The sequence below is a fragment of the Aulonocara stuartgranti genome (genome assembly GCF_965226115.1).
Source record: "Aulonocara stuartgranti genome assembly, chromosome: 4".
Lineage (NCBI taxonomy): Eukaryota > Metazoa > Chordata > Actinopteri > Cichliformes > Cichlidae > Aulonocara > Aulonocara stuartgranti.
Window position 1 is genome coordinate 34,621,702 of NC_138942.1, and position 18,167 is coordinate 34,639,868.

The 18,167-nt window shown below is 42.2% G+C and overlaps 1 protein-coding gene across 1 annotated transcript in view; it reads left to right on the plus strand.

Annotated features, from left to right (window-relative positions):
• Nucleotides 1–1,091: 1,091 nt before the first annotated feature.
• LOC309705427 (guanine nucleotide-binding protein G(I)/G(S)/G(O) subunit gamma-13-like) overlaps nt 1,092–18,167 on the plus strand; it is a 17,535-nt gene continuing 459 nt past the window's right edge. Inside the window, exons 1-3 of the mRNA XM_082531248.1 lie at nt 1,092–1,597; nt 12,994–13,120; nt 14,442–18,167. The exon at nt 14,442–18,167 is cut by the window's right edge and continues 459 nt beyond it. Of these exons, the coding sequence (XP_082387374.1) occupies nt 13,023–13,120; nt 14,442–14,547 (204 nt within the window). The 5' untranslated portion in view covers nt 1,092–1,597; nt 12,994–13,022 and the 3' untranslated portion in view covers nt 14,548–18,167. The remainder of the gene's footprint in view (nt 1,598–12,993; nt 13,121–14,441) is intronic.

Here is an 18,167-nt window from a genome sequence, read left to right on the forward strand (position 1 = left end):
GACGGCCTTGTCTTGGTAGGTTTACAGTTGTGCCATACTCCTTCCATTTCTGAATGATGGCTTGAACAGTGCTCCGTGGGATGTTCAAGGCTTGGGAAATCTTTGTGTAGCCTAAGCCTGCTTTAAATGTCTCAGTAACTTTATCCCTGACCTGTCTGGTGTGGTCTTTGGACTTCATGGTGTCGTTGCTCCCAATGTTCTCTTAGACAACCTCCGTTGCCGTCACAGAGCAGCTGTATTTGTACTGACATTAGATTACACACAGGTGCACTCTGTTTAGTCATTAGCACTCATCAGGCAACGTCTATGTGCAACTGACTGCACTCAGACCAAAGGGGGCTGAATAATTACACACACCCCACTTTGCAGTTATTTATTTGTAAAACATGTTTGGAATCATGTCTGATTTTCGTTCCACTTCTCACGTGTGCACCACTTTGTGTTGGTCTTTCATCTGGAATTCCAATAAAATTGATTCATGTTTGTGGCTGTAATGTGACAAAATGTGGGAAAGTTCAAGGGGGCAAAATACTTTTGCAAGCCACTGTAACTATTGTCAATACTTCCATTTGAACTCTAAATTCAGCTAGTAGTCAACCTTTGCACGACCATACTGCATCGCTGTACAAAACTTCTTTCTTCAACCAGAGTTCTGGCCGATAGAAGGACCAGTAAGCCACATCCATCTTTAGCAATAAATCTAAACTCAGTGTGTCTTCTGTCACGTGATGATGAGAGCCATTAAAGGTTAAATCAAAGGTGTAACTCAAGAGTTATACAGACTGGTTGGCAGTAAAATAACGAATCTCTCCTTTAGTTGCTGATACAAACCGTGTGATCAAACAGATTCTTCTGTTGTCTTAGAGGGTTTAAAAGTGACATAAAGCAAACGTGTTTCTTTTTTCTTGACTGGAAACCTAAATCTTTCTCCTGCTCTGAAGCTATAAGTGGCCATATTAGGGCAGAAATCCAGGATCTGGCAATGGGGGCAAAAAGAGTCCTCGTGCGCGCGCACGGACACGCGTGCACGCACACACACAGAAGTCTTCCCTTGTGCTGTACCTGCGCTTATACCCCCACCCCTTCCTCGCCTTATCAACTCTCCGTACGCATCCTGGGGGAACACACTCTTCCTCTCGCTCCTACACTCACGCGCGCGCGCACTGGCGCTCATATAGAGGATCCCAGCAGAGAAGCGGGCAGCGAACGACGGAGCGCGCACGGGACCAGATCGTTAACTTGTCGTTTCCCCGCCTCATTCTCGTGCAGGTTCAGCAGCTGCAGCAACAAACCGGACTACCGGCGAACAGCGAGACTCCTCCAGCGCTCCAGACAGCTTCAGACTGGTCGTCATCGCGTCTTTTACTCTGGAGACTGCGGATTTTATCCCTGATCTTTTCCAGCGGATACCGAGAGTGCACACCGCCTCTCCGAGATAAACTAAGTCTACGGACATTAAGTGCGCTATTTGTTTTCTAGCAGAGGGGGGAAATCAGTCTCCGTGAGTCAGGCCAGCTGTCTTCTCGCCCTCTCCTCCAGTTTAACTGCACCGGTCAGACTTGGAAAGAGCAACAGCCTCCGCCAGCGCATCAGTGAGGTAGGAGAGCCACATTATGCCACCGTACACTATCTTCTGTGGCTGCTCTGCCAACATAGCGGGGCCTTTATTAATATTACAGGCTCGCCTATTCGCATAAAGCACGGAGGTCAAACTGACCCCTAAATGAAACTGTGGATTTTATTTTAATCTGGGCAAGACGATAAGTACACTCCTTATGCATCTGTGTCATAGGCTGGGTTTTTTCCGTGCGTACTTCACAAACTGCAACCACGCAGGCTATACAGAACCCACGAATGTTACATAAAACTTATATTTGTCCTCTGCACTTTCTCTTCCTCCTCCTCCTCCCTTTTCTCTCCCTGGCCTCTTTTGACCCTGTTCTGGGGATAGATGGTGCTCCGGACGACGTTTTTAGGGAGGGAGTGAAGAGTTGTGAAGATTTTAATTTTTACACTTTTTCTTTGGTAATAAAAGGATAGTAAACTTAAAATGACCTAAAACCGTCTGGTTATGAGAACGTGGACCCCTGGATCAAGATATAAAAGCTGCACAACCCCCAGACTGAGAAGATCGTCTCTCCTTTTTATTTATTTTTTTTATTTTCCGTTTTATGGCTGAGTGCTTTGTAGTTCATTAATACCAAGCCTCTTCATTGTGGTATGTAATGTGTGTCTCTGTGGTACGTTTGCATCTCATTCACCTCTCTTTGCCATGGTTTTCTCTACTCACAGCTGTTTGTGTCTCTCTGTGGTTCATTTCTTTGCAGCGGATTTTTGCAGTTTTCAATTTCCGTCACAAAGAGATCGTCTTAAAACAAATTTACTATAGATTTTACATGTGTGTTGTTTTCGATCTCTTTGCGATTGCGTTCTATCTCTTTCTACACGTTTTATCTCTACTTATAGCTGTTGGTGCTCTCACTCCTGTCGTCTTTGGTGTATAGGTGTAAGCTTTGCATCTCTTTGCCGTTGTCTTGTGTTCTGGGGCAGGCACCGCCACCCCTAGTGTATGCGTGGCCCTGTGGGGAACACGCATACACCCAAACAAAAACATGCACGCAAACATTAATTCCATCCAATCTAGTTCATGCCTGCATTGATCAGGTTCCATTGATTGGATGTTTCCCTCATGCAGACAGGGCCCCACTAGTGTGATAACATCTGGACTGATCCCAGCCACTTCAGAGCTCACTGAAGTGCTGCTGAAGAGATTAGCTGGTTGTAAAAGCTCAAACATCATCTGTCAGAAGCTGGCATTTATTATCCTCAGCAGCATCTCATCTTCAGTTTAACTACAAGGAGCCTCTTCTTTCTTTCTTACTCGCCACTCTCAGCTGGTCAGAAGAGCTCTGCCTGTTCCTTTCTATTTTTAGCTTCTATTTACAATGCAGTAGCTATAGAGGCAAGAGGAGGCTCTCATTCTGTTTCCATCATCAGCCTCTCTGCCTCTTACTTATCCTTATCTGTCACAATTTATTTATTTTTGCTTTGGCCTTACCTTCCACCAACTCTTACACTTTCACACTTTTATCCTTGGCTTTCTAATTTAACCTTGAGCTATAATCATAGCAGTCAGAAGGACCACGAGTTAAGCATTCAACAGCAGTACCTCACAATAGACCTGCTCCACTCTCTCCATCACACACACACACATATCTATAGTATATGTGAGGGGCGAGATAGCAGAGGAGACGGGGGGTAAAGGTTAATCTCTGGATGCTTTTGACCCAAATCGCTACGTGACCTATATACCCTCTCTTAAAACAACCACCCCACTTTAACCTTCACACACACAAACCCAAATATATCTTTTTAAAAGCTTCAGGCATACACAGATATGTGACAGCCTTTTTGATGCAGACCCAGAGTCTGACTAAATGTTACATTTTTGAGGCACTGTGAGTTATCAAAACACTGAAAACAGATTCAGTTCATAAAAATAGTTGATTTTTTTTTATAAAGAACATGTAATTAACTTGTTCTTCATCTTTTATAAAACTTGAGCAGACTCTTAAGAAAAAGATGACCTCCATTCATGGCAAAGTGTCCCAGTTTAAACTTACAGCTCTGTATACACTGCAGTGAGCTCTGCAAAGACAGCCACACCTTGACCAAACACCATATATTACTGCTCTGAACTACCTGTGTGGTAAGAGCAAAGCCATCATCTCTAAAAGCCGGTCAACTCTTTCCCCCCTGGGAAACCTGTTAGGGGTAACCCTAGTTTCTCTTTTCTAAGTCATATTTCAGAGCTGCATCCAGGTCAAACATGTTTTTGAGGGTAACAGTGAAGGTGAACGCCATGTTTTGGAAAAGTGTTTTTCATGTTTCGAGCACCAAGAGGCAGAATTCTTTTAAAGAGACGTAAAATGAACAAAATCTATTAAAACCGACAAAGAAAGTTTACACCGCCTGAGCTACAAAATGACCACCGCATCCAACTACCGTATTTTCCGCACTATAAGGCGCACTTGAAATCCTTTGATTTTCTGAAAAATTGACAGTGCGCCTTATAATCTGGTGCGCCTTATGTATGAATTCTGGTTGTGCTTACTGGCTCAAAAATCTGTCAAAAATATTTTAGTTTGGTAAGCTACGAAGCCGCACCGCTTGATGGATTGTCTGAGCATTACAGCTACCGTAGTCAGGAGCCTCGTGGAGTAATCTGGGTCCAAAACTGCAGCACACTGAGAGTTAAAAACTGTCCAAATTCTTTCATCTGTAATAAAATGATCAGCGTTGCTGCTCTACCAGGTGTAACAATTAAGTTTAACATCCAGGCATCCATGAAAACAGGATTTATTAAATTTAACAGAGTTAGAAGTTAGCAGGGAGTTAGCTCGCTAGTTTCACTAGTTACCTAAACATGATATAGCATGTTCTGACTGAGAGATTTCTGAAAAATTCAAACGTACAGCTCTGCTATCACTTTCAACATGAATGAAGACAGAAAACTAAACCGCAGTGATGTTTGTAGGGTTACGGAAGTTGGGCTAGCTGCTATATAACGATATGCTACGTGATCGCTAGCGACACAGCTATGTTAGCATAACATAAACACAGTGAAGCTGGAGGATGAATGCTAACTTTTTTTCTACTTGATAAAAGTTAACGTGAGGGTTCCTGATGGTTAGGGACAAATGCAATCGCATGGCAGGATGCTGTAAACGGACCAAACTGCAGTCAGGAGAACAACTGAGATAATCCATCCACAATACGAGGTTAGTCATTCATATACTGCAACAACATAGAGCAGCTGCAGAGAATTCAACATTAATGAATCAATGGTACAGAAGTGGAGGAAGCAAGAAGAATGAGTTGAATAAAGTTTGATTTATCTGACTTCTTTGATTCGCTTAATGCGCCTGATGGTCCTGGTAGTTTATTTTACTTATCTGACTTCATTACGAGATAACAAAGCTGTGTTTCCAACAACTACATTGCCTACATTCCCCTCCTGGGAAGTGTGCAGCTTTCTTACACGATGCTTGTGCAAATGATCCACCTACACTCAGGATCATTCCACATTCATAAAAAGCAGCACGCTCTCTCGACTCTAACAATGCTAAGATGTATAGCCAAGTTAAGTGCTGAGCAAGTATTTTAACATGCTCGACTCCAGAGGGAATTTTCTCACATTCCCACTTTGCTTGATTACAACAAGGTCGTTTCCATCATTTTCAGGTAGCTTGTAATATCTGAGAAAACTGTGAGTGTCCCCATGACACTCTACTGCCCTTGGTTGGTACAGTAACTTGCTCCAAACGTGAAGGTGAACTGTTCCGACTCTCATCCTGACCCCTTCATGCTTTACTGCATGTTGCCCGGTTCATGCAGGCTGTCACGGCTCGATGAACCCGGCAGAACTACAGGATGAGCTAGTTAAAACAAAAACACACACATCAGACTTTGTCAACTAACTGACAATATCAACAGTGCTGTGAGCTTTGGCTGTGGAGTGCCTGTTTGGTTCTGTGACAAAAAGAGCGCTGTACATCCAGTACACACCCTTACGATATCCTGTGTGAATGTGAAGCTAGTCGATGGTGCTGTGATGGAGGGGGAAAGACTTCCGACATGCTCATCCTCGTAAGTGTGGTGATAGAAGCTACGAGGAAGCCGGGGTCTTCCCTGTGATAGTAAACAATGCAGGGCTTATGAGATTAGTTTAGAGTAACATTAGCAAGGGATCACAATAAATTTGACTCTGATTTATTGATGTTTTAATATACATCACAAGCACCATTACACGTGACTGCTGGTTTAGAGTAAATGGGATATAATTGATAGTTTTTTTCCACAACTGCCATAATTGGCCGGAGAACAAAAAAACGGAGACGACTGCTGTGAGAAGCGACAGATTAACTGCCTGAGACAGTCAGAAACAGCTATCAGAGAGCAGCGAAAGGACGGGAGCGAGAACGCAGCAGAGTTCTTGATCTTTTCTGATTCAAAGCCCACAGAGTAAGATATCAGTAAACCACATGGCAGTATAATGGTGGAGTCTTTCCATTATTTACTCTGTGTGGCGTTTAAAGGCTGTCTAAAGCAGAGCTTTACCAGATAAACACAGACATATTTACACAGTTGGCTATTCATCCAGTCCCATTCAAAGTAATTGGAGATGGAGAGAGACAAAGGTGTATGATAGAAAGAAAGAAATAGCTGGCATGAAGACGACGTTTGATTCTTGGGTTCATTCAATGACTGTTTATGATAGACGAATTTTTCTCATTACTTCTGGTAGTATAATTGTATAATTCAGTTTTGGCATTCTTGTTGTTCCCAGAAAAAAAGGCTGTAGTTGGGAGGGGGGTCAGTGCATGACTTTCCGAGCATAAGCTGGGAATTAGCATCCAAATTAGCCCTTATACACAATCGCATTTTTAATCTACTTATTTGTAGCAACCAAAATACTCTGAAGAAAATAAACGTTTTTTAAAAATCATACGCTTTTTTTTTTAACTGCAAAATGACAATACCAAATGTAACATTTAAATAATCACTGATGAGCTTTTCCATTGCTTTCCTTTGCGATCAGCTTCAGTAATATAATTACAGCAACAAAAGTAGCGGATAAAACATAAACATAAATAATTATGACTGAGTCGTCTCTAGCAGACTGCAGAGCTGAAAGATCAAGCCAACGTGGAAGTGCCAAACGCTGCAGTTCCTCTAACGGCCACTTGAGACTGACTCTGTTGACGAGTCAGTCCCCACAGACTCCATGTAAAAGTGACAATAAAGCACTAAAAAGCACGTTTACAGCTTTAAAAACGTGTTTTGGGATCTATGGATAGTTTCTCCCTTCATGACAGCTATGGCGTTTACAGTTGAGGGCATGGTTGCTTTGACAGACGCGCCAACACAGGGAGCTGTAGCTGTCTGCGAGGTCTCACCTCTGCTAACTGCAGTCACTGAACTTGACCTTTAAACTTCTGGTGCTTTAGGCGCCTTTTACAGTATCCTGATGAAATTGCTGGACTCGTTTAATGGCTTGAAATCTGTCTCGTTAGTGAAACTGCACGCTGACTGTGCCATGCATCTCGAAATTTGGCAGATTCTTGTAAACGTAACAGTTTGAAACAGCAGCCCCCCCCCTTTCTTTCTCAGCATTACCTGCAGGCAGTAAATCCACATCAGCAGCAGCGGTGGTGGTGGTGGGAGGATGGAGGAAATGACTTGTAGTGACAGATGTCTGTGTTCTCCACGCTTTCCAAACTCCACTCTCTCTCTTCGTGTCGGGAATATTGTTCCGCTTGTTGATGTTTGACGTTTCCAGTGAAATATTTGATACAGCTTGTACAGTGACGTTGCTACTGTAGCCACCTAAATGTTATCTTTAATTCCAAGCTAAGACTCAAACACTTTGTGATGAGCGACATCACGGGTTAACATTTCCACCGGGCATCATCACTCGCTGGTATTTTGTTCAAACAAAGGCAAATATTCCATTTGTAGCTTGCTATCGCCAGTGTGTGAATGTGTGTGTGAATGGGTGGATGACTGAATGTAGTGTAAAGCGCTTTGGGGTCCTATGGACTAGAAAAGCGCTATACAAATGCAGGCCATTTACCATATTCCATTTTCATTTTAAGACTTGTGCAGTAAAGGGAATCTACACCTGCCTTCCCAGGACAGGAGTAACATAGATCAGGGAAGAGAATAAGTGAAAGAAAAAAACCAGGGAGGCGATCAATAAGTGGTGCAAAAATAAAACAAATAAATAAAAAAGAAAGGAGTCAAACAGAGACGCTGCCAGAGAAGAAATAAGAGAAGGAGGCTGAGAGGAGTGGAGAGAGAAGGATGGAGCAGACAAATAAATGTGAAAAAGAAGAACAGGTAGAGAGTGAAAACAGGGATGAAGGAGATGGTGAGTGATAGAGTTAGATGGAGGAAAGCATCCAATCCCAGTGTTGTCTCTAGAGGATGCTGCTGAAACCTGATCTCAGCTGGGAACTAGCCACCGCTCTAGTCCTGTGTGTCTAATATTGGTAAGACACACACACACATTGTCGTGTAATATTGCACCTGGTGTTTTCCTCATACTCACACGCGTGTGCACCTCACCGACTCACCGATTGCGCATCTCTCCTCGTCTCTCTCAATCTTGCCTCTTTTTTAAAACCACAACCTTTTTACCCGTCTCTCAAATAGCAATGACGTGCTAAAGATAAAAATAAATAAACATGTTTTACATTGACGCCTGAGGCTTTCCCATGTTCAGAGTGATGATTGATTCATTCTGTTCCAGAGTCCTAAATATCAGTTTTCAGAGGGGAAAAATCATTAAAAACCAGTTACGGCTTTGTGTTGCTCAATATTACTGTCCTGATAGTATCAATCGCCTCTTGTACTAGTACATTTACTGTAATGCGCCAAAATGTCAAGTTGGTGCATATCTCACTCCAGGGTTTAACTACTGTTAGGGATAATTTTTCATTTAGGGAAATACATGTCAGAGCGATACATTTCAAGCTAGCCTAGCAGCAGCCATCGGTGGTATAAAAGAAGAACGCAGCTCTCTGGTGTGAAAAATGAAGCAAACATACAAGTGCTGTGTTCTTTTCATACAAAGTCAGAGGATCATATGGAACGGGATGATACTTAAGGTTGCTGGGAAAATGTACATTCCCTGGCCAGCTGGTGAGTGGATGCTGGAGGCTGCCAGCTGTTGCCGGGTGAAATTGGTCACAAAATCGTGCTGCACCAAAAACTTCCTTGTGATTGTGTTGGTCGCCAGGAGATGTGGTTCCCTGTAGTTAGTATGAAAGATGCTGACTTGTTGGTCTTCCTCAAGTTTCGCTGCAGTTTGGTGAGTAGTTTGCAGGGAAGCTGGGAACTTCCCTGCAAACTATGGACTGCAGCAGACCTCTGCTAGAGGAGCGCAATAAGCTATGCACAAGAGGAGAAACCAATGACGTCTTTATATTTTAAGTTCATAACTGTCTCTCAAAAGATAGTTGTGCATATAGCATATAGCAAACGACAGGCTTTGCTGGACAACTGACTGGATGCTTCTTTTGGATCCAGACCATGAAGTAGTTGTCAGATTCGGGGCGCTGTTTCCTGCCTGAATATAAGCCCTCACTCACTAAACTGTCATAAAGGACAACTGCGTAGTATCAACCATTATTCAGTGCCCCTTTAAAAATACCATAGCTGTTTCTATTCTGAAGGATCTCAACAAGATCAATTCTGAGTGCAGACTAGACAAGCACTCATCTCACCTGAATCCTCACATGACTCATAAAAGCACACACGGGGGTACATAAGCACAAGCACACGTACGAGAGGGGCTGCGTATTACTGAGAGAGTGGAGTGGACACAAAGCGTGGGAGGGGAGCAAGAGAGAGCAGGAGGGAGGAACGGACCAAAAAAGACGCTGCGGAAGAGAAAAAATACTCCACTTTTGTGCAGAGTTGGCCACTGAGAGATCCTGTAACTGATATTAATGTCGCATTGTTTATTAATTGTAAATCAGATGATCTGTACAGGTACAGATATATGTATACATTGTTTGTAAGGAGTGCCTCAGTGGGTTATGTCAGGACCTGAATATACTCTTTAATGGGAACAGATCAGCAGGATTAATGATTCAATTCAGTTCAGTTTTATTTATATAGGAACAAATCACAACAATGACCTCAAAGTGTTTTATATTATAAGGTAAAGACCCTACAATAAAGGAGCAACATTACCAATAAAAATAACTCATTCTATTACAAGATTATTGCAGAAAAAGTAATCTGTAAGAGTACTGTACATAAAAGATTAGCTTCCGAGATTGAAAAGTAAAGCCAGCAAGAAGTGGCTTAAATTTGCATTCTTTCCAATGGCCAGCAGGGGGCAAAAAGGCATGACCTGTAATTGCAGTTATCTCTTATCTCACGATAAAATACACTGATGTTTTTTGTCTCCATAGGAGTGATTCTGACTTTAGCTAATTGCATTTCTTACTTCCATGGATGAAATGGATATGACCTGCAGTGCATATTACTGATGCATTAGTCTCTACAGGTTGTGTAAAAGAAGTGCTGATCCCATTATGTCGGATGGATGGATCAGATTTTCTAATTGCATATAGTTTTAGGAACTTATTTCAAGATCTTTAGGAAGAAGATCGATCTGACTGATAGCTGCGCTGATGCTTGAAACCTGTGCGGATGAAAAGAGCAGGACAGTTCCCAAACATGATGACAACAGCTATCAGGAGCCGTAAAATTCAGTTATGCCTTTCAGTACTTTAGATGTCTCATACATGACTATGGCTGTGGATATGGATGATAAGCTTTGGTATTAGGTGCTTACAGATTTCTTTCAATACTCACCAAATCCTTGGGGGTGGCTGCTGGGGGAAAACAGAGAAAAAATCAATCAATTAATAAACAGGAAATATTGTTTTCCAAGCATGTTACCTCAACATCCTTGTTTGGTGGTTCATCAACACCACCTATATACAGTGGGGCAAAAAAGTATTTAGTCAGCCACCAATTGTGCAAGTTCCCCCACTTAAAATGATGACAGAGGTCAGTAATTTGCACCAGAGGTACACTTCAACTGTGAGAGACAGAATGTGAAAAAAAAATCCATGAATTCACATGGTAGGATTTGTAAAGAATTTATACGTAAATCAGGGTGGAAAATAAGTATTTGGTCACCTCAAACAAGGAAGATCTCTGGCTCTCACAGACCTGTAACGTCTTCTGTAAGAAGCTTTTCTGTCCCCCACTCATTACCTGTATGAATGGCACCTGTTTGAACTCATCATCTGTATAAAAGACACCTGTCCACAGCCTCAAACAGTCAGACTCCAAACTCCGCCATGGCCAAGACCAAAGAGCTTTCGAAGGACACCAGGAAAAGTATTGTAGACCTGCACCAGACTGGGAAGAGTGAATCTACAATAGGCAAGCAGCTTGGTGTGAAAAAATCAACTGTGGGAGCAATCATCAGAAAATGGAAGACATACAAGACCACTGATAATCTCCCTCGATCTGGGGCTCCACGCAAGATCTCATCCCGTGGGGTCAAAATGATCATGAGAACAGTGAGCAAAGATCCCAGAACCACACGGGGGGACCTGGTGAATGACCTGCAGAGAGCTGGACCAAAGTAACAAAGGTCACCATCAGTAACACACTACAACGGCAGGGAATCAAATCCCGCAGTGCCAGACGTGTTCCGCTGCTGAAGCCAGTGCATGTCCAGGCCCGTCTGAAGTTTGCCAGAGAGCACATGGATGATACAGCAGAGGATTGGGAGAATGTCATGTGGTCAGATGAAACCAAAGTAGAACTTTTTGGTATAAACTCAACTCGTCGTGTTTGGAGGAAGAAGAATACTGAGTTGCATCCCAAGAACACCATACCTACTGTGAAGCATGGGGGTGGAAACATCATGCTATGGGGCTGTTTTTCTGCCAAGGGGACAGGACGACTGATCCGTGTTAAGGACAGAATGAATGGGGCCATGTATCGTGAGATTTTGAGCCAAAACCTCCTTCCATCAGTGAGAACTTTGAAGATGAAACGAGGCTGGGTCTTCCAACATGACAATGATCCAAAACACACCGCCCGGGCAACAAAGGAGTGGCTCCGTAAGAAGCATTTGAAAGTCCTGGAGTGGCCTAGCCAGTCTCCAGACCTCAACCCCATAGAAAATCTGTGGCGGGAGTTGAAAGTCCGTGTTGCTCGGCGACAGCCCCAAAACATCACTGCTCTCGAGAAGATCTGCATGGAGGAATGGGCCAAAATACCAGCTACTGTGTGTGCAAACCTGGTAAAGACCTATAGTAAACGTTTGACCTCTGTTATTGCCAACAAAGGTTATGTTACAAAGTATTGAGTTGTATTTTTGTTATTGACCAAATACTTATTTTCCACCCTGATTTACCAATAAATTCTTTACAAATCCTACCATGTGGATTCATGGATTTTTTTTTTCACATTCTGTCTCTCACAGTTGAAGTGTACCTCTGGTGCAAATTACTGACCTCTGTCATCATTTTAAGTGGGGGAACTTGCACAATCGGTGGCTGACTAAATACTTTTTTGCCCCACTGTAAATACTGCTGAAACATTTTCTGTAAATGTTTGCTTATATGGACCCGTAATATAAAATTGAGCTGTTATTTTTTAGGCTGCTGTTTCAAGTTTCCGTTGAAACCACAGAACTAACTTTAGCTTTAACTTTTAGCTAACTTTAGCTTTAACTTTTAGCTAACTTTTAGCTAACTTTTAGCTAACTTTAACATTTTTAGGTTTCTGGATTTTCAAATGTAACCAATTATTCTTTAGGTTTAACTAGAAATGTTTATTCATTGGTATTACTTATTAAAGCTATATATCAATTACATTTAGTTACGATTTTATCAGCTTACCCACCATTTTTAAGTTAGACTCTGCTCGCTTGCTAACCCAATTTCACACATTTGATTGTGGTAAATATGGTGCAATATCATGTGTCTGTGGGTGTGTCTGTGGGGTGTGTCTGTGGGTGTGTTGGGACAGCACTGAACATGTACACACAATAGCACAGGAGAAAGATTAGATTGAGCACAAATACATGCTGTCCTTTTCCTCCTTTTGAGTACAGACGCAAAAAATTTTGTGACCTTAGTATGAAATTACCAAAGTATTCATTAAAGCCATGGAAGTGGAAACATGAAGCCCAAAAAACACAAAAGAAATCAAACGAATGTATCCTGTAGAGTTAAGAGAGTCTGTCAAATTTTTGGCAGCTCGGTTGTACTCTATGAACATACCAGCCTCTATTCTCCCTCCTGTAGGTGGAATCACTAAGCAGCAGTCATAAATCAGATGCACTTTGTGGTGTTCTTGCTGCAGGGCACAGATGTATTGAGCGTGTCTGCCTGCTATTTGACAGCGCTCTATATAAATATAACTGTGGCCTCCTCCCACTTTGTACAGGCAGAAAAGCCCTACAACAAGCTGCAGCCATGGATGAGATGGATCTGCCCCAGATGAAGAAGGAGGTGGAGAGCCTCAAGTACCAGCTGGCCTTCAAAAGAGAGAAGTCCTCCAAAACAGTGACTGAGTGAGTAGTTACTCCACTGCTGTGCTGCGCAGAGTTCACGACCCTGAAATCAACTGTGCACAAAAAAAGATAAATCGCTCTGAGCCTCTCAGATTGAAAAGGGAAGATATTTGTTTTAGCTAAATACGCCGAACACACTGGTAACTGCATTTACAGGAAGAGGCTGGGGAGAGAAAATAGAGCTATACTAGCTGTTACTATCTCTGGTTGTGTCGTCTTACTCATTAATTCAGTGCATTATTTTAAATTAGTACTAGTTTGTGTATAGTTTTGAGACCACGTTCAAGTTCCCTCATCAGCAAATGGGGCTCAGTCAGAAGTCAAGCCATGTACTTGCTTCCATAATGTGGCTCAGCACTGTGTATGCTCCCCCGCATGCCTGTATGCATTGTCAGTAACATCTGGGCATGCTCCAGATGAGCATGATGGCGTCTTAGGGAGTCTGTGAGCTGCTATAGATCGGCTTTGGTACTGTTTGGCTTCACCACTAAGTTTATCTGTCTCGCCCTCTCTCTGCAGTCCCATCAGATTAAACACCCAAGGAAGCATTTCATCAGCACTGGGCCTTTTCACACCAGACATGTAAAATCAAAAATGATTTTTCAAATCCAGATCAACAGATCTGACCAATCAGACTGCTTGTAGCCCAGAATACACACTGCTAGAATTTACTGTCACTTTTTCTCAGTGCTCTGTGTGTGTAATTGCCTTAATGTTGTTGTTCACAGGATGCAAAAGAATAAACAGTTATATATATATGTTATAAAATGTACATTCAAAAAGAGAATGAAACTGAGAACCTGCTTTTGTTTAACGTGTTCATTTTGAATTTGATGCCGACATCTGTGACATTATGGGATTTAAAGTTTAGGAGCAACACATGCTGCCATCCACACAGTGTCAGGCCTATTTCACTAAGACAATGCAAGACCTCCCTCTGCACTTATTTCAAAAGCATAGTCCAAACTGTTCAGCTAAGCATGAATGGGACAACATTTTGTGTTTCAAACTACTGCAGACACTAAAGAAGAGGTCATGCAAGGCAGTAGAAAAAATGCTTTTTTTATTTTATTTTTTATTTTCTGCTGGCTTCAAATTCAAAATCATAAACGTCTGCTCTTAATAAGAAACAGAGTTGTACGTTAGAACTAAAGTACACAAACAAAAGTTGCAAAATTGAATATAATTAGTTACTTATGGTCGCTCAGTTTATCCTTGTCCTTTTGCCTTATATGGGAAAGCGGATAGAGGACAGATTGTGGTAAGACTATACCACAGGAATTTAAAAAATGCCGCTCTTTCTATTTTTCTCTCCACACAGTTTGGTAAAATGGATAGAGGATGGTGTCCCAGAGGATCCCTTCCTGAACCCGGAGCTGATGAAGAACAACCCCTGGGTGGAGAAAGGAAAATGCATCCTTCTTTAGATTTAACCATTTAATGACCCTTGAATTTCAACACACATGCCCTACAGATGACCCCTGAAGCTGATCCTGTGAATGCACCGGCAGGACAGCGCCACCTAACCTCTCACCGTGAATGTACAACAGCTGGCAAACCTAACCCTCTCCCCAAAAACACACCCCAAGGGCACAGAAATACACGCTGACAGAGACACGCATTCACACACTTAACACTGCAAGTTTAATCCTGCCACGGCAATGCATCGTTTTTATGATATGACAGAAGTGATCGATACTTGTACTACGTGTCTTTATATGAATATACGACAACTTTTATTTATGCAGCTGCCAGTCACAAGCTTATTCCCTTTGCAGTTTTTTTCTTCCTAAATTTCCTAAATGCGTTAAAGATGTGTAATGGAGTCACGTTCTCACTGCCAGACTGACTGTAGATCTGCTGGGGGAATTTTGTTCCATACTGGAAATGGCCACCATTACAATATAACGAGTCAGACCCCTTTAAACCGAATTAATAAAGTCTTTGATGAAAAAAAATGAACTAAGAACTGATAAGATAGTGATTTGTAAGTAAACACATCTCCTTTTCTTTTGACAGCCTTTCAACCAAATACAAGCTAATATCACCATTAGCATCACATTTAGCTAGATTCACCATTAGCATGACCATTAGCATCGCCATTAGCAATAGTTGCGCGGCTTCCTTTTCCTAAGCTACATGTAAATCGCTTCCAGCTCTGCTCCAGTGCAGTGCAGGGTGACAGTGACGACCCTGTACCTGTTTATCCCGTCTTTAAGTATGACGTCATTAGCTGTGTCTGGGCCCAAACTCCGCTGCAGGTCAAACGATCACTGAGAGTTAAAAACTGTATAAATTCTTTCATCTGTAATAAAATGATCAGCGTTCTGCTCTACCAGGTGTAACAATTAAGTTTAACAACCAGGCATCCATGAAAATAGAATTCATGAAATTTAATGGCTTTAAAAGTTAGCAGGGAGTTAGCTCGCTAGTTTCCATCTAAATATAATATAGCATGTTCTGAGCGAGGGATTTCTTAAACAAATTAAGACGTACAGCTCTGCTGTCACTTCCGACATAAATGAAGACAGGAAACCAAACAGCAGTGAAGTTTGTAGGGTTTACTGAAGTTGGGCTAGCTGGTATATAATGATGTGTTACGTGATCGCTAGCGACACAGCTATGTTAGCATAATATAAGCAGTAACGCTGGAGGATGAACGCTAACTTTTTTCACTCGATAAAAGTTAACGTGAAGATTCCCGATGGTTAGGGACAAATGCAATCGCATGGCAGGATGCTGTAAACGGACCAAACTTCAGTCAGGAGAACAACTGAGATAATCCATCCACAACACGAGGTTAGTCATTAATTTACTGCTGCACGGGCTGGGCTGTAGTTACATCGTAAGGTTTTAAAAACTGAGCTTTAAAGTGAATAGCGGTAATAAAAACCGACAGAGGCCGACAGTGATCACTGCCTGTTTGTAGGAGCTTTTTGAGATTAAAAACAACAAGACACAAAGCATTGAAACATGTTAAAAACACAAAAGCCTTATTAAACGCAGGGTAGTTTGGGCAGGATTCATCACCTCATCACTTAAAGACCGGATAACTGAAAATGGCAGAGCAAATTGACCAATGTGCTAACACAAAGATACAGATGAAACATGTCCACGCACTACTTTCCAAAGTAGTCTGCACAGACACATTTCATTTCATCTGAAGTGCATGTTCATTTAGCTTTTTCAGTGTCTAATAGCTATCCAATCCATCAACGATGCATGAATGACTATAGGAGTAGCTTCAGCAGCACGTTTGCATTCGTCTGCACGGTTGGTGTAGCTTACAGAGCTTACAGTAGTTACGTGTTTAAATAAAACAGGAAAAAAGATGTAAAAATGTGCTTTGGGCTGCAAAGTATATATCACAGGTAGAGAGCATTCTGTTATGCTGCCTGTGTGGGCAGCTGGTATGGTTTAGTGTATCTTTCTTTGTATTTTTCTCCATATTCAAAGCTTTAGCTTGGGGGCAGTTGTAGTCCATTACACGATTGCGGAGCAGGCCATGACCGATATCTTGTCCTACTATAAACTGCAAGTCTTTATAGGTTCTCACGGGACACACAAGTCATCAAAAAGCTAATTTTATATCTACAAGTGTAATTAACAAACAGTTACAGATGAGACTTTTACACACAAAACAGACTCATTTAAATGATTTAAATGTGGAAACAAGCCTTTGCATGGTCTCTGTGACTCTGTGCAGAATGTCTGTAGAGGTTCAGAACTGCCACACTCGAATGCAGGGTGAAATCTGTATAATGGTGCACACTTCCTGACAGTCTTTTCTCTAAGGCACCCACAGTGTTCAGCTTTGTTAAGCTCTCACGCTAGAAAAGTGACGAAAGTAACAGAAGAATGGAAAGAAAGAAAAAATCAGGGAGAAGTGTGAAACTGGTGTACTTGTGAGCTTCGAAAGTCGGCGGACGGGCTCCCTTCTCAGCACTCTGCTGGACCACCTTAATGCATAACGTAACATAACACATGAAACGTTCGCAAAATATCTCCCACAGACTAAATTTACAGCCAGTGACTGAAACTCCAGCCTTTACGTGCGATAAACAACTTGCATGGACCCAAGAAGCTTTCACAGCTCTCCGCTCAGTGTGACTCCTGCAGGTTTTCATATGTAGTTTTAAAATAGCTCATAAAGCATGGTTATCCCATCTAGTCCTGCACACAGTGTTGTTGTTGAGTGTCATAGCAGCTCTGTTTGTGCTGTCAGAGCAGAACTCTGGGTCTCTGGAGGGGTTTGAGTTCCTTCTCCTCCGTAGCTACAGCCCCTAAAGGCTACACAATATAAGCACACACAAATACAGACATGACAACCAACACAGAAACATATATGCACATATTGTCTCTCTTGACACATGTACAGACAGACCAGTTTAACTTATTAACTTATTTATTTATTTATTGACAAGATTTCTTCTTCTTCACGTTTCTTTTTTTTCTTGTTTCCTGCGTCTCCGCTCCCTCTTCCTCAATCCCGCCCTCCAAGATTAAAACAAAATATATCACAAAAACGACCAAAAACGACTTCTTCACCTTGCCGGATCACCATCTACTACTGCCTTGTACACAGTTTCCTTAAAACGAGAATGTAAATATGTTGGCATGATGTCCAGACATCGCCGCCGACTGCAGAACAGGCGGCGGTTGCGCGTGCATGCGACTGTAACTGTGTGTTTGTGCGTCCATGTTTTACAAAAGAAATTTGGACTTTAGGCTCCCATGTGTACTGTAAAGCACACACGCACAGCTGCATCACACAGACACACACAGACACACACATGCAGGCAGGCCTGAGGAGGAGCAGATCAACAAAATACACACATACACTGCTTAGTGAGAATGTGTATGAGGGGAGGCGCGGCAAGGATGTGGGATTCTCTAAAGGACTCGGGACAGCGGAGCCTCAGGTCATCCTCATGAATCTCTTCTTTTTGTGTTTCCCCCAAATGCTGCTCCGTGATTGGATGGATGAGCAGTATTTTATTTTTTGGACATTAAAAACTCCATTTGAACACATGTGTTACCCATAAAG